The sequence below is a fragment of the Sciurus vulgaris genome, assembly GCF_902686455.1.
Source record: "Sciurus vulgaris genome assembly, chromosome: 6".
In the NCBI taxonomy this organism is placed as follows: domain Eukaryota; kingdom Metazoa; phylum Chordata; class Mammalia; order Rodentia; family Sciuridae; genus Sciurus; species Sciurus vulgaris.
The window spans coordinates 161114259-161131663 of NC_136466.1; the positions used below are offsets into that span (position 1 = coordinate 161114259).

General features: G+C 41.6%; 1 protein-coding gene across 5 annotated transcripts in view; it reads left to right on the forward strand.

Moving 5' to 3' along the window:
• The window catches only part of DNAH5 (dynein axonemal heavy chain 5), a 301487-nt gene that overhangs the window by 237500 nt on the left and 46582 nt on the right, over positions 1 to 17405 (forward strand). For all 5 annotated transcript variants that reach the window (XM_079145501.1, XM_079145505.1, XM_079145502.1 and 2 more), the window contains exons 62-68: positions 2192 to 2327; positions 2911 to 3227; positions 3764 to 3919; positions 4864 to 5046; positions 13529 to 13772; positions 15223 to 15337; positions 15818 to 16008. In XM_079145501.1, coding sequence (XP_079001627.1) covers positions 2192 to 2327; positions 2911 to 3227; positions 3764 to 3919; positions 4864 to 5046; positions 13529 to 13772; positions 15223 to 15337; positions 15818 to 16008 — 1342 coding nt within the window. The remainder of the gene's footprint in view (positions 1 to 2191; positions 2328 to 2910; positions 3228 to 3763; positions 3920 to 4863; positions 5047 to 13528; positions 13773 to 15222; positions 15338 to 15817; positions 16009 to 17405) is intronic.

Sequence of the window (17405 nt, forward strand, 5' to 3'; positions counted from 1 at the left end):
CAGTTTCACTGTTTAAAGAATGTATGATATTTTCTCTTTAAAGAGAAGTCTCTTGAAAGAACAATGAGAGCTTTCAAAAAGTTTTAACAAAGTAATTATACAGCACCTATATGGATTTGCAAATTTATGCCCTATAGAATTCACTTACAGAAGGAGAAAATTAGCATTGCAGTTTGAAAGAATCTACACAGAAACTGAGTAAGTGGGAAGGAGTATTGGTTTCTAGTACTTTGGACACTCAGTTGTATCCAGAAGCATTACTGAAAGTAGTAAAAACATCATTTTTTTCTCATGCTATGTTCAAATTTTAACATTTTCTCATTGACTTATTCAATTAACTTTTTGTTGTTGTACTTAAGCATCTGCCATTTGTTAGTTAATCACAGGAACACTTACAAGCTGCTACTGCAAAAATATGGTTCTAAAGTTGAATTTCAATAAATGTCAAATTTATTTAATAAAAAAAAAATCTGACCTTCTGCACTTGACCTTAGATCATTTTTGGTGTATTTCCTCTCCCTTGGGCTCCTTGAGAGTCCAGGGGCCCGAGACCACCCAGAAGGTGTCTAGTCTCCAGCTCCTTGTGGCTCAGGCCTGTGTGGCCCCATGAAGGAGGATGTGTCCTGGCTATTTCTACACAGGACACAGCGCCTGTGCCTAGGGTCCAGGTTCCCTGGGCCTCTGGAGAGCTAGTTGCCTCACTGGGCAGCTGAGAAGGAATGGGCATGGGACCGGAACTGCTGGATTTTGGCACCCTGGCGCTTGACCAGGCTCAGGGGATGTCTGCTTCTTCCTCCTGTACTCCCACGGGTTTGCCCCAATCTCTTCTCTGACACTGCCATCCCCAATGAGCCCGGGGCCACCAGAAAGCAAGTCAGGAGGTCAGGTGCCTGCTCATCCTCTTATTTTGCTAGATTAAAATAAGAGTAGAGAATCTTCTCATTCCACCACAAGTTTCTTTTAAACAAAAATTTTTCCCAGTGAGCGATTCAGAATCACACTTTGGGCTAGCATCTCTTCTCTTGGTGGGGGCTGCCCAGGGGTAGATAGGGATGGGTGACATAGGTGTGGGGATGGGCCAACAGCTGGGCTTTGAGAGGTTTATTCTGTATTAATTGTAGGGAAAAAAGGAAAACATGGGTTTATAAATTGAGTTTTTAACAATAAAATGATCAACCTTCTTGGTTATAAGAAATTTACAAAATAATTTTAAGGGCTTCAGGGTCTTAATCTTATATGCCATAATAAGTTAAATAATCCCTTATTGTTTAATTATTAAAATTAATCCTGTAAAGATTTTTATGACATGTATATTTATTATTGTACATGACTACTCAGTGACTGCTCACATAGCTGATTCTTTGTCCATACTCATTTTATTTCATAAGTATTAGTCTTTATAGGAAGAATCAGCAGCTAACTTTTAAGCACAGAGAAATGGGACCATTTGTTTCTGAGAACCAAGCCTAAGGGCTGTGAGTGTAGCTCAGCAGCAGAACTGGTGCTTCCTACAGGGCAGGCCTGGGTTCAATCCCCACCACCCAAAACACCAAACAAGAAGCAAACAAAATCTAGGCCTGAGGGTACCAGCCTGTGGAAGTCCGGGTTCAAGGTCTTCAGTTGTCTTGCAGAGCAGCAGGAAAGGATGGGTTAAGTCCGGTGGGGCTGAGATTTGTGCAGGAGCCCCAGGGTACCACATCTGGTGGCCATTAATCTAAGTTTCATCCAAAGTATGGGAGGTGTGGAGTGAGATCAAGCAGTGACCATACCAGACCGTTAACATGAGAGACTTCCTGATTCTTGACTAAGGATATGCATTTCTTTACATTTTTTTGTAAAGAAATGTGATATATTTCTCTCGATATTTGCATGTATGCTTGTATCCTATTTTTTCTTTAAAAGGAAATCATCAGCGATGTGAATTTCCATGGTGTCTCAGTTATTCACATCTGGGGAGGGCTTGACCACTTGGTTCAAGGCTCCACCTGAAGGAATTCCCCAAAGTTCATTGTCAGGCATTAGAGATGGGTTTGGGCTGACACAGACACACAGAAATGGGATCTTATGCTTCCTGTGAAATACATGGCTCACCTGTCCAGAGAGCACATACTGTATGCCTGAAAGTTACATTTCTGAGCCAGAAGCTTTATTTCTTTCAATGAAGTCTTCTTCTGGTTATATCCTCTTATAGACCTTGCTTGAAGATGCAGAGCGTTGCAGACGTAAGATGCAGACAGCTTCCACACTCATCAGTGGCTTGGCAGGCGAAAAAGAAAGGTGGACAGAGCAAAGTCAAGAGTTTGCAGCACAAACCAAAAGACTCGTTGGTCTGTGAATTCTTTTATTAATGAGATCATGTCGATAGTGATGGGAAGTTAGGAAGTTTACGCTTTAATCAGGCAGTACTTGATTACTTCAGATTTCATAGTGTGTATGTGTGTGTGTGTTCGCATATGTGTGTGTCTCCAGCCGCTTCAGAGAGATGGAGAGTGGTTTGATATCTATGCTGTCCTGGTTAGATGGTGTGATGACTTACCCCGAAATGATCAGGTCACCTTGGAATTCTCCTGTGAGAGCATGGGAATATTGATCAAGGGCATTTTGAAATGAAGGGTGTGTCTTCTGAGGTGTTATGTCTCTTAAATTCAGAGGTCATCCTCTAACTTGCAACAAAAATCAAAATAATCCCAGGGTTGACTACTAGAAGTCATTTCTTGGTAGGCCAACTGGATGGTTTAACAACAAACCAAACTTCTGCTTATTTACAAAGCATGGCAGCACAGGGTTACAATCTGATTTGTGGAATTCGGTTTAAAAGAATAGCCATCTTTTAATCTTTAAAATTTTGATGTGCTAAAAAATTATAAGAATGATCATAATGTATTTCAGTGGTGTTTGTTTCTGTTTTAGGTGATGTCTTGTTGGCTACAGCTTTTCTATCTTATTCTGGTCCATTTAACCAAGAATTTCGAGATTTGCTGCTAAATGATTGGATGAAGGAAATGAAAGCCCGGAAAATTCCATTTGGAAAGGATCTAAATCTCAATGAGATGTTGATTGATGCTCCCACTATTAGTGAATGGAACCTCCAAGGTCTGCCCAATGATGACCTGTCCATTCAGAATGGCATTATTGTCACAAAAGCATCACGCTATCCTTTGCTAATTGACCCACAGACTCAAGGCAAGATCTGGATTAAAAATAAAGAAAGTGGAAATGAACTCCAGGTAATTTGTATTTGAGGACATTTCTATAATTCGTCAAGTTTTCCTGCCCCAGATTTCTAGGAATCCAAGACAAAGACGTATTTGAAAACCTATGGATTCTTTCTTGGTCATCCTAGATAGCAGCAGTAACAGATGGCAGCTTATAACAAAAAATTTCCCCCAAATCTCATTATTTGCCCTTGTGTTCATCCCTGGGAATACCCTCTTCCAATGGCACCTGACTCCATTCTGTTGGGTCTGAGGCTGTCCCTGATCACAGATGGGCACAGCTCTATTCCACTGTATAAGCAGCACGTCCTCGTTATTCCGTGTTTATTTGCCTCAGAAGAGGTGCTGGTGAGGGGGAAGCACTGTTGCCACCCAGCCTTCGTTTACTGCTTCCAGTGAAAGGGAAGAAAGGTCATCCAGAGCCAAGGACTTCTAAGAACCTCTTTGTCCCCTGTGAGAGAATGCCGTAGGCACCATGTGACATCAGTCATCTCTGTGCATAACATCCTGAGACTTGTAAGAGTCTAACGCTGAGGTCCTGTTTCTAGATCACTTCTCTCAATCACAAGTACTTCAGAAACCACCTGGAGGACAGCCTCTCTCTTGGAAGGCCCTTGCTTATTGAAGATGTTGGGGAGGAACTAGATCCAGCTCTGGATAATGTTTTGGAAAGAAACTTCATTAAAACTGGATCTACCTTTAAGGTAGGTCAAACCTGTTGATGACAGTGTGCAGATCACCCACGTGGGACCCAGTAAATGAGACGTAGATGTAATTCCGTCAATAAGCAGCAACTCAAATAGTCAGTGGTAAGAGGAACTCCCTTCCTGAGCTGGGACTGAAGAGTTTAAGAGCAATACTTCCAGGGATATACACTTTACTTTTGTAGTGAAGAGGCTGATGCCACGTTGATGTCTGACAGTGGATAGATTTCAAGCCCCTCTGTGATGCTTCCCCTTCTCCATACATCTGGGAAAGCTGATAAGAAAAGCCGATGCCTCCTTTCTTGGCACTGGTTGGAAAGTCAAACCACACAAACTCCTGTGTATGCCCAGCCCACCTCTTAAACCCTGTAGGACCACCTACCAGCTGCCCCTACCTGCTCTCTCAAACCAGTTTTGGTACTTGCTTGGGAGCTTGCTCTTTCTCCCCAGAAAAAATCCCAACACGTGAGTACTGAGCCCTTCATGACCTTTTGGTACATGTTTGGCACCGTCAGTCTCAACCTCTGAAAAAATTTGGGGTGAGGGCTCCAACTTGCTTCTGTAGTGTGATCGTAAATGTTTTGGTGCCGAATTTTGCACTTCTTACCTGGTATATATTGAAAGGTTCCTTCTTCCTCCCTCCCTCCCTCCCTCCCTCCCTCCCTCCCTCCCTCCCTCCCTCCCTCCCTCCCTCCCTCCCTCCCTTCCTTCCTTCCTTCCTTCCTTCCTTCCTTCCTTCCTTCCTTCCTTCCTTCCTTCCTTCCTTCCTCCCCTCCATCCTTCCGCAGTTTGAAGCCCTTTGAGAACCTAATGACCATTCTTTTTTTATTAAACAAATCATCTCCAGTTGCCAAACTGTTTAAAGCGATGTTTGATCCTATGTAAAAGGGCACAGTAAAGTGTAACTTTCTTTGATTACTTTCATCTTTCTTTTTATGGAAAAGGTGAAAGTTGGTGACAAGGAAGTAGATGTCATGGATGGCTTCAAACTGTACATCACCACCAAGCTGCCCAATCCAGCCTACACCCCTGAAGTGAGCGCTCGCACCTCCATCATTGACTTCACTGTCACCATGAAGGGTCTGGAGGACCAGCTCCTGGGGAGGGTCATTCTCACAGAGAAGCAGGTGGGTGAGGTGTGGCTACCTGCTCTTCTGCCTGGTGCTGAGCCTTTCACTGATGACATAAAATGAGAAAAGTTGTCACAGGGTTGAGTTTTCCCACCATAATTACTTGTGTTTTCTCTATTAATTGACAAGTATCTTCTTTCTACCTAAAGGAAATCATTCACCATTTATCTACTCATATGTTTCTTAAATCACCCATGTTACTTATTGCTCTTTTCCACATTGATAGGAGTGTATTGGTTTCATTTTCTGCATTGTTATTCTGGTACTTTGTTGCCTTATTTTTCTGAAAAGTTTGTTCTGTTGTGAATTCTCCTCACACGTTGACTTCCAGTTTTCCAATAAACATTTAGGCTAAGCTTTCATTTGATTCTTTGTTACACTTTTAGAATATAAGGTGGAAATTTTGTACTCAGACAACAAACACCATCAGTTCTGAACCATTATCTAAGAGAGTTCTTAGATGACGTGGTGGGCCTTGTGTGAGACTTTAGAAGTTGTGACACTGGAGTTTGATTGTGCACCCTCTGGAGGCTGCTGGCTTAATGATGCTCTAGAAGTACAACTCTGTGTCTCTTTCCTTTACTTCTCTTTTATGGGATAACGTAATGCTCAGTGAAAAATGGCCAAGGATTTATAAACTTCCTTTTTCTGAGTTTTCAGCATTTCCTCTAGGGAACGTGTGAGTCTTAAGCAAAGAGATGTCAAGGATTTTAATGAGGCTGCTGTGGCGAAGCCGAGTGAACTCTTGAAGCTGCTGTGGGCTTCCTTCTGGGTTCCTCGGCAGTGAGGAGCCGAGTTTACCCAAGGCCCCTACTACAGGTCCTGAAGTTTGTTGGGCGAGACCATCCACAGGATCTTTGCCTCTGAGCCACTCGCTCTCTTTACCTTTCCTGTGTGTGGCTCTTCCAAGCTGTGCTGTGTCTGTCTCACGCTCCCTCCTTCCCTTCCTGTCTCTCTCCCTCTTCCCCTTTTCCAGAATCTTCTCTTCTTATTTTTAACTTATAGCACATGAATCATAGAGACTCCTGTTGGAAGTTGCCTTAGCAGCAGTTACTCCAGCTTCGTCCGTTCCTGCTGGTGGTTGACCTCAGTGTGACAGGCACGGATGCTGTGGCTCCTGCCATACTCTGGCTCTTGAGGTAATAACAGCCTGCAGAATATATACTCGTTTATTTTTGAGTCCTGAATTAAGTCTCAGTTGAGGTAGTTATTTGAAGAAGGACTGCACCACAAAATTACTTGAAGGATTTTTGATCTACAGCATGGACTGTTGAGCAAGCAGGAATTCTTGGGCCAGCACCCATCATTGGGGTGTGGCTCAGTGGCCATGGTAAGGGAGATAAGGGACCTTGGTGGCAGTTTGCGTGGCGTCCTTGTCCTTGGTTTTCTTAAAGTCAGCTGAGATGAACACACTTTCCTTGGAGAAGGTAATTTGACCTGACAGGTGCTGGTTCCACCACCACCAGCAGCAGCGAGCTGGACTTCCTGCAGCAGAGGTGCAGAAGGAGGCAGGAGCTCTGGAAGCTTCCTGGGAAAGATGAGGTGCCTTGCACAGCCCACATGGATTCAGAGCTGGGCTTGTCACTTCTTGGGAAATTGAGTGATTGTGAAAATTACACATTTACTGTTGTCTCATTATCAGAATCTGTTACAGACTTACAATAAAGAGTTCTTATAAAAATGTAAGAATTGCCCTTTTAAAATAACAGGGGGTCATGTTACCCTGAACCCATTATAATATAACACATAGAGTTTTTTTTTTCCCAAGTAAAGTCTCATCATGCAAAAAGTGGGGTGCTGGGCTTACCTTCAATGGACTTCCACAAGTCTACTTCTCCTAGAGTTTTTCTTCACAGCCTTTACTCTTCCCACCAGATTCCCAAATGTGCTCACATTGCTGAATCTTCTGTCTGGGTGGTGACAGGTGGGTTTGAGTTGATCTCTGATGCCTTTGGGCCATTTCCCATAATCTAGAAAACACAGAGATGCCAAACAGAACAGTATTACAGACTCACCGGTGGTGGAGGAAAAATACATCCCTAAATTTTCTCGTTTAATCGTCCTATTTCCTATGTAGGGTACAGAAGAGAAATTATCTTTGGTAATGCTGGATGACACCTTTAAAAATTGCTTATTAGCCTTATTCTATTTTTATTTTTTGATATGGGAATTGAACCCAGGAATGTTTTACCACTGAGTCACATTCCCAGTCCTTTTTATATTTTATTTAGAGACAAGGTCTCACAAAGTGGCTTAGGTCCTTGCTAAGTTGCTGAGGCTGGTTTTGAAACAGTGGTCCTCCTGCCTCAGCCTCCTGAGTCACTGGGAGAACAGGTATGCACAACTGTGCTCTGCTGCACGGCAACTTTATTCTTAATATGTAGACTACTGAGCACTGACATTGGCCCCTCTATGTGTGTTACTGACTCTGTCTGTCTGTCTATTTATCTTTGCTAAGAAATAATCTCTTGATGAGCAAAAGCTTTATAAGAAAACTTATTTTGATTCATTGTGCCCCATCATATTAATTTGAAAAAGTAGTATCTTCTTATATATCAGTGTAACTAAAGTACTAGTTGAATAGAAATATGTCAGTCAGTCAAATGAATGAAAAATAAAACAAAACCATGTCACAAGTTAGCGTTTCAGCCTTTCAAACTTGAATAGAAAGCAAGCATCAAGCGTTCTATTTTCCCACAGGTGATCTTTCTAGTATTTGGCCGCTTGCGTTCCATTTAGGATACTGATTGCTTCTGTATTTCCAAATAGTACTTTAAATTGTACTATTCACAGTATTTTATTTTTACTGGTTTCAAACTTTGAGGAACTGAACTTCTTAGCCTTATTTTCGATTCTTTGGGAAATATAGGAGGTTACTTTAATTGACATATTTGTTTCGTGTTGTTATCAATGATATTAAGTTGGCCACAGTCATCTCAATAATGTTCAGTCTTTTCACTTATTATTTTTAAAATCATAAATTGAATAGTTTCCCATTATTATATGCATCACCACCTATGTTTATCTTATTTTAATGATTTTCATAAGCAACAGAGGCATGATTTTAGCTCAATCTCATGGTTCTTCAGTAGAATGAGGTTGGAAATATAAATTATACTAGATTTTGTAAACTCTGTTGAGAATTTTGGACCTTTCAAAATAACCTGAATAACTATAAGCAGAAAAGGAAGTGAAGACAGAGAAAAGTGTTAGCAAGAAGACCAGTAATGGCTGGCCCAGGAATGAAGAATTAAAGCCCAAGTCAGGGGAATGGTGATATAATTGGAAAAAAACACACAGAAGATAAAGGTTATTGAGTGGGAAGAATTATAGTAGGACTGGTGCTCTTTTGGATTTCGGGACCCATGTTTTTGGCCCCTGTTGATACAAAGGCATGCATCTTTAGTAACATGAACTCAGGATTAGGTGTCTCCAGCAAGGCATTCCTTTTGGCTACCCACCTTATGACTTACTTTTATGATAATGTGTGAAATTCTGAAGTATCCATTTCTTTTGTGTCAACTTTAAAAAATACCTAGTTATTTTACATTGACATATATCATTGTATATATTTATAGAGTATAGTGTGATATTTCAATACATGAATATAATGTGTGATGATTATATCAGGCTAATCTTTGTATCTGTCACCTCAAACATTGATCATTTCTTTGTGTTTGTTGGGAACATTCAAAATCCTTTCTATCCTTAGCTATTCTGAAATACACAATTAACTGTTTTCACCCACCCTTCCAGCCTTGGTGACCACTCTTCTCTCTCCTCTGAGATTGGCATTTTTAGCTTCCCCATAGAAGTGAGAAGATATCTGCCTGTGTCTTCTGATTTCACTTAGCATAACATCTTCCAGGTTCATCCGTGTTCCTGAAAATGATGGCATTTCCTTCTTTTTCGTGGCTGAATACTATCCTTTTGTGACATATACCACATTTTCTTTATAGGTTCATCCATTGATAGACACCTAGCATGGTTCTGTATTTTTTTTTATTGTAAACAAATGGGATACATGTTGTTTCTCTATTTGTACATGGAGTCAAGGCATACCATTTGTGTAATCATAAATTTACATAGGATAATGTTGTTTGATTCATTCTGTTATTTTTTCCCTTCCCCTCCACCCCTCCAACCCCTCTTTTCCCTCTATACAGTCCTTCCTTCCTCCATTCTTACCACCCTCCTTATCCCTAACCCTAAACCTAACCCTAACGCTAACCCCTCCCACCCCCCATTATATGTCCTCATCTGCTTATCAGCGAGATCATTCGTCCTTTAGTTTTTTGAGATTGGCTTATTTTTCACTTAGCATGATATTCTCCAATTTCATCCATTTTCCTGCAAATGCCATAATTTTATAATTCTTCATGGCGGAGTAATATTCCATTGTATATATATGCCACAGTTTCTTTATCCATTCATCAATTGAAGGGCATCTAGGTTGGTTCCACAATCTGGCTATGGTGAATTGAGCAGCAATGAACATTGATGTGGCTGTATCTCTGTAGTATGCTGATTTTAAGTCCTTTGGGTATAGGCCAAGGGGTGGGATAGCTGGGTCAAATGGTGGTTCCATTCCAAGCTTTCTGAGGAATCTCCACACTGCTTTCCAGAGTGGCTGCACTAATTTGCAACCCCACCAGCAATGTATGAGTGTACCTTTTTCCCCACATCCTCGCCAACACCTATTGTTGCTTGTATTCTTGATAATCGCCATTCTAATTGGGGTGAGATGGAATCTTAGGGTGGTTTTGATTTGCATTTCTCTTATTACTAAAGATGTTGAACATTTTTTCATATGTTTGTTGATTGCTTGTAGATCTTCTTCTGTGAAGTGTCTGTTCATTTCCTTAGCCCATTTGTTGATTGGATTATTTGTATTCTTCATGTAGAGTTTTTTGAGTTCTTTATAGATTCTGGAAATAATTAAATTAGTACCTTTTAGTTATACAGAGTAATGGGTTTCATCATGGCCTATTCAGACCTGCATATCATACTGATGATTCCATATCTCAGTTATTCCAGATAGTCCCGCCGTACACATGGAGTGCGGGGGCTCTTCAACATGCCAGTCCTTCCTAAATCGCACAGTGTCTTAGTCCAGTCACTCTCTGAGCCCTGTTGCTGTGATAGCCTCACAATTGCTCCACTAGCTGCTGTATTTCCATTTTGCAGATGAAGGTACTGAGGCTGATAGAGTTTGTGACATGACCAAAGTCACGCCGCCAACAATTCACCCGCCTTCCTGATGTCAAACTGTCACTCTTTCCGCTGCTTCCAATCCCTCCCTTCCTGGTCTTCAGGTGCAGATCTTTCCACGCTCCCCTTGGAGAACTGGAGATGATAGCAAGTGTGCAAGGTTTACAACTTAAACATTTTCCCATTCATTGTTGCTTTATTTCCTAGTGTAAGAATTTTTATTATTACTGCTTACGGTAAAGAATTTTATAGCAGCCCTTAAATGTCATTTGTTTGTTCTAATTTCTACATTTCTTGAAATTTGAAATTCTCTTCTAGTGGATAAGTGAATTAAAGTAACCACTGAGGAAGTTTTTAAATGTAGCCAGATGAGAGAGGGAAGCAGCGATAATAAGAGCAGGTTTTGCTTGAGTTGCCACAGCTCAACAAATTGAGAACTGAGAGTAGTTCTAAATTTTTGTTTTGCTTAAAGACGAAATTCTTTCTTTTCTAGAGTCTCTCTGGGCCTAAATCACTGGGCTCAGAATTTGGAAGAGTTGTACCCATGGCCACTATTTAATCGGTGGGATTAGCTGTCTAGAACACAAAACAGAGATCAGTGACCTTTGCTCTTTGCCTTTAACCAATTTTGTTACCATAACCCTATTTCTTTTTTTTTTTTTTTTAATTTCATGGTTCTCAGAGAGAGAACTTTCCTGTATGTATGCCTGGTGCTTAGATTAGATTTTCCTGTTCACTGTGCATTTCAGTTTATCATTCTTTTAATCTTTCATTCCAGAGTGAATGCCTGCTTTGGTACTAGGCATTGTTCTGAGAATTGAGTACAACAAAGTACGAAGCAAACCCCCCAAACCAAGCCGTCCTTAGAACACAACGCATACAATAAGTTGTTTGTGTGTTAGAAGGTAGCACATGCTATTGCAGACAGGTAAGAGGGGATCTGCGGAATCAGGTGGCAGGCTGGACTGGTAGGGAGGTCGAAGAGGGCCTCACCGAGAAGGTGACTTTTGAGGAAGACTTGAAGGGAAGGGAGTGTTTTGTGTGAGAGGAACATACCTGACCAATCAGCAGCTAGTGCGGAGGCCCTGAGGCAAGAACATACTGTGCGTGGTTAAGGTAGTGGGTCTGGAGCCATGGTGCGAGAACAGTACGGCACATCCCCTGAGGTATGGTGGCAGTTCAGATTCCTGGACCCTGCGCCCAGCCTACGAAGGCACTGAGGTCTGACACCCACTGACTTCAGAAATGCCACTTCTGGCTGGAGCAAAAGCAAGGAGCGGGAAGTAGTAAGACATAAGGTCCCCGTAGTAATAGGAGAGGGGACATCTTGGCAGAGCCTCAGAGGCCTGGTAAGGATCAAGCTTGTGTTCTGAGTTGAATGACTGTCCAGTGGAGGGTTTTGAGAGAAGTTGTGCGTTTTAGAGCATCGTTCTGGCTGCTGGGTTGGGAGAAGCCTACGTGGGTAGGGCTGGAGACAAGGAGGCCTGTTTGGGTCCCCTACTTTGAAGGAGAGGTGGTTGGACCAGAGTGGCGATGTAGTGGTGGCGGCAATGACAAGCTTCTGAATCTGTTTTTGAAGTAGAGATGACAGGATTTGCTGATGAATTTGCTGTGGTGTTTGAGAAGAGTGACCAAGGAGGGCTGGGGGTCTTGCCTGAGCAGCTGGGGGAAGGCAGTTGCCCTTCGCTTGCCATGGGCAAGACAGGTCAGTGGCTTCGCAGGCGGGGTCAGAAGCTCGGTTCTACGGATGCGGCTACATCAGAGACCCTTCTGGAAACCCCAGTGGAGAGATGAAAGGGTGCATGGCAAGGAGCTGATGCGAAGCTCAGGTAAAGATTTGTGAATGATCGGCATTTAAGACGAGACATGATTTGTAGAGAGGATAAATACTAAAAATGAATAGTTTTATTAACCCCTAAAGTGAAAGAACTTGCCTGATGGTTAACAGTGACAGTTCTGGCTTCTCCTCTCCCTTGGTGTTTGTGTGAGTGCTGGAACATAACACAGTAAGTCCCATAATTAATCCTGTGATTCATGAGCAGCCCTGCTACGTTTCATGTGATTTTCTGATTCATCACAGCCTCTCTCGATGGGGATAGAGTCTGAGCAACCTGCGGCACCATGTGCACAACACCCAGCTGAGCACTCTCCTTTCTGGTGCTGCTCTAGGGCTTGGGCTTGGTGCCCTGTGCCCAGGGAGCGGCTCTGAGTCACGTGCAGAACTGCAGAAGGGCTTTCTTGTGATACTGCTCTTCAAGTCACTGTGTTTAACCCTGGTTTTCTCACACTGTAGTTATGTGGAATTACACATTATTAATGCAGTGAAATTTAGGTACATTGTCAACAGACACTATATTTAGAAAACTCTACAAATAAACTCTTTTATGAATGTCTTTGTTTCAAAAATTTTAAATGCAATTTACTCATGGTCCTTTCCAGTTTTGATTCTTTAAGTTCAAAGTTAGGTCTCGCATGTAACAATTGGACTTTCATGTACAACTTGTGTGGCTAGAAACACATGTTCTCCCTTGTCCCCAACTGGGGTTCCCGCCTCCTCTGGCTTGTTCAGATGAGTTTCTGCCTTTCTCCTTCTCCAAGCTGCCCAGTGGAAGAGAGAGCCCACAAGGATAATAGCTGCCTACGCCTCACCTGCCTAGCTATCTACAGGTCCTTCAGAGGATACAGGACTTCACTTTTCCTGGAGAAGGCCAAGAAGGTTTTTCAATTTATATTAAATGTTTTCAATTTAAAAGCAGGTTAGGTTGCTTGTCTGAATTTTTAGAGTTTCTTTTCACAGCATTATCCAACTCTTTATTATTATCCATCCACTATTTTAACCAACAAGTTTGAAATAATTTCATTCAAACAATAGCAGAACTCTTAAAAGAAGAACCTAAGCAGAAGTTTAAGTATATTTAATCAGAGATGTATGTATATGTCTTCAGATGAATTTACATTCAAAACAAGATTATATGTCAAATAAAATCCCCCAAATCACTAAAAGTGATTTTACTTACAAGATAAATAAAAGGTAAGGGGAATATTGGTAACTTTTTTAAGCAAATTCAGTATTGTTCTCTACCTGATCTTCCTCAGTTCCTTCTCCTCCTCCTCCTCCTCCCCCTCCTCGATGTTCTCATTTCTTGCCCCCCAGCTGTGGTGAATACAGCACAGAACAGACGCTCCAGGGCAGCCACGCATGCTAACTTTTGATGTCCTGAGGATAGTTGTTAATTTGGGAAGAAAACATATTTACACGAATTTTCAGGAATTGGAGAAAGAAAGAACCCTTCTCATGGAAGATGTAACCGCGAACAAAAGAAGGATGAAGGAGCTGGAGGACAATTTGCTTTGCCGCCTGACCAGTACGCAGGGGTCCCTGGTGGAAGATGAGAGTCTCATTGTTGTGCTGAGCAACACCAAAAAGACAGCCGAGGAGGTGACACAGAAGCTGGAAATCTCTGCTGAGACAGAAATTCAAATTAACTCAGCACGGGAGGAATACAGACCTGGTGAGTCTGGTAATGAGACATGTCACAGGAAAGCACAGCGAGAAAGAAATGAGAATCAGGAACTGAATGAAGTGAGCAATTATACAAATGGCTCTGCAAAGTGGGGTCAACATAATTGGGGGGTCAATTATGTTTTGGGGATTTCTTTTGGGGATGTTAGCAAATTTGAGATGAAAAAATTATATAATGGCATACAGTTTCTGGATGCTTATAGTTCATGTTTGTTGGCAAATCCTTTAAGGTTCTCATGAACATATTCTTAATTTAGAAAGCCAAGAGGGAGATTTATTTTAAACATCTAACTATAAATTAGTGACATCTGAGGAGTTAGTATGGCATTGTTTCAGTCAGTTTTTTCACTGCTGTGACTAAATGATCTGACCAGCACAATTATAGAGGAGGGAAGGTTTATTTGAGGGCTCACGGTTTCAGAGGTCTCAGTCCATAGGAGACTAACTTTGTCCTCAGGCCTCGAGGTGAGGCAGAACAACCTGGCGGAAGAGTGTGGCAGAGGGAAGCAGCTCTCGCATCATCAGGAAGCAGAGAGAGAGAGAGAGAGTCTCCACTCTCCAGATACAAAATAAATACCTCAAAGCCTCTCCCCAATGCCAGTCTCCTCCAGCCACACCCTCCCACTTCAGTTACCACTCAGCTACTCCCTATCAGGGGATTAAATTATTGATTGTGTTAAGAGTTTTATAACGCAATCATTTCTCCTCTGAACCTTCTTGCGTTGTCTCACATGTGAGCTTTTGGGGGACACCTCACAGTCAAACCATAAAAGGTTTTGTGGACTGTTGCTCATCATTTGGTAATGACACTCCAGGGCTTTGTTTATAGAGTGTGTCTTAGGAAGGTGGCTCCCCGGTGCTCATCCTCAGCCACCTATTTGCAACAGGTACTTATTGGTCACTCCAGGAATCTACTATAAGTATTCACTGGGCTCTCCTTCAGTAAACTATCATTCCTACTGGAAAAGAATAGCAGCAATATTATATCATCTACTGGTGGGGAGTCAGAAGCATCACCTTAGTGATGTCCTGTTTTGCAAACTTGAGGCCAAGTTTAGGGCCGGCCTCTTCATGAGCTTCAGAATGAGGTCCTAAATGGCTGCCTCACTTGCTGGGTGTTAGATAGAAAACCTTGGAATCCCTTTGGTTGTCTTTTCCATGTATGGTAGAACATAGCAAAATGTATTTGTAACAGATTCTAGAAGGAGAACTGTCGTTGGATTAATACAAATAGGAGACTACTTATTCAAGGGTTGTAAATAAGGATTAAATGTATTTAAACATGAACGTTGTTGTAGATCCCAATTGCCAGTAGGCAGCCACTGATAAGACAACATGACAGAAGTTGTGGTTTTCATTAGATTCGAGGCTTTTCCATTTGCGTGGGCCATTTGTTTCCCACTCACGTAGTACATGTATCCATGCTCTTTGTCTTTTAGTTGCTACGAGAGGCAGCATCCTCTACTTCCTCATCACCGAGATGCGCTTGGTTAATGAGATGTATCAGACTTCGCTCCGCCAGTTTCTGGGCTTATTTGACCTTTCCCTCGCCAGGTATGTCTGTAGCTCAGGAAGCCACGCTGAATTCTTTATCTGCGGACCAGAATGATGACATTACATTTAGAACCTCCTTTCTTTATGAATCCTTTCCCTTTTTCAATCTAAGATTAATTACCAATGCGTTTACAAATCATTCTGATTTGTCATTTTACACCCAGAGAAAGCCGTATCTACTATTCATCCATTTCTTTGATTCTTTGGGTTTCACATGTTTCTATCAAACAAAAAAATTCCAGAACCTTGTAGTGAGTGATAAGGCCCTGCAGGTAAAATTGATTTGGACAACATCGAGGATTCTGTTATGTCATTTCATGTTGAGAGAATGCTTGTTATTTGAGATTCAGGAGGCTTACTCAATATGTGAAAATGAGAATTGGTCCTCTAGAATGACTTATTCTCCATTAAAGATGCTGTTTTTATAGGCAATTGAACAAAGCAGTGGGAAAAGCCTGATTTCCAAGCTCTCTTCCCCAGGTCTGTCAAGAGCCCCATTACGAGCAAGCGGATTGCTAATATCATCGAGCACATGACCTATGAGGTTTATAAGTATGCTGCCCGCGGGCTGTATGAGGAGCACAAATTCCTGTTCACCTTGTTGCTGACACTGAAGATCGACATCCAGAGGAACCGAGTGAAGCACGAAGAGTTTCTCACTCTTATTAAAGGTCAGGAGAAAGTATCGTACACAGATAGAGATATCAGCCTCAGGGTGAAGACCTTTTGCAGCATTATTATTACCACTTTGGTTGTCGTGGTTCCTTGTATTTCATTTAAGATGCATTTAGGTGAGCTATCTTATTTATTCACTTATGGAAAGAATGATGAATATTTGTTGAAGACCCACTGTGTACCAGGGCATGGAATAGGTATTTGGGACAGATTAATGAACCAAACTGCTTGTAGGTTTATGCATATTGGGGAAAATACAGAAAATATAATGAAATAAATTATGTGGGAAGATAGTAAGCATTATGCAAAAACAGCGAGAAAGGGGAGATGGTATGTGGGTTGGGGAGATTTAAAACTTTAAATGGCTTATTTAATGGTATTGTTTATAGGTTAGGCCTTCCTCAGAGATTGTCAGGTGATCAAAGATTGGAAAAAGCAATTCATAGAAAGAGTGTTGAAGGCAGGGAATGGCTTTGTGCTCCTCCTGTGATGGTCAGTGTGCTGTGACAGAGGTAAAGCAAAGGGACCAGGGTCACTGGAGCAGAGTGGGGAGGCAGGGGCAGCTCGTCTCATGGATCACTTATTCTGCATCTAGTGAAGCATTGCTCACAGGTGGCTCCTTTGGGTCACTGGAGCAATACAGCTGAATGGAAGGTTGGGAGATAGACATTCACAATTGAGTTCTTGAATTTCTGAAAAACTATTTAAAGTAACCATGTGTCTTTAGTTCAGGCTCCTACAACAAATTACCACAGACTAGGTGGCTTCTGAATGAGGGATTTGTTTCTCATAGATCTGTAGACTGGAAGTCTGAGACCAAGTGCAGCAAAGACTGGGTTTATTTCTAGTTTTTAATTTGAATTAGTTTCTCTTTTGATTGGCTATTACTTTAGTGTAATTTTTAGTGCTGGTTTTCACTTTTTTTTCATTTTCTCCTCATGAAATATTTTACTGGGAATGTTCTGTAGTGCAGGTTTTCTAGTTGAGAATTCTTTTAAACTTTTGTTTATCATGGAAAGCTTTTATTTCATCTTAAAATCTGAAGCTTAATTTTGCTGGATATAAAATTTTGGGTTGGCATCCATTTTCTTTCTGAGATTGGTATATGTTGTTCCAGGACCTCCTAGCTCTGAGGGTCTGGGTTGCGAAATCAGCTGCAATCTGAATAGGTTTTCATCGTAAGTAATCTGATATTTTTCTCTCAGCCTCTAAAATTCTATCCTTATTCTGTATGATGGGCATTTTCATAATATGTGCCGTGGTGTGATATGTTGCAATTTTGTAAATTTGGGGTCCCGTAAGCCTCCTGGATTTGATTTTCCATTTCATTTTTTAGGTTTGAGAAATCTTCTGATATTATTTCATTGAAAAGATTTGGTTAGTATCTCTGTGC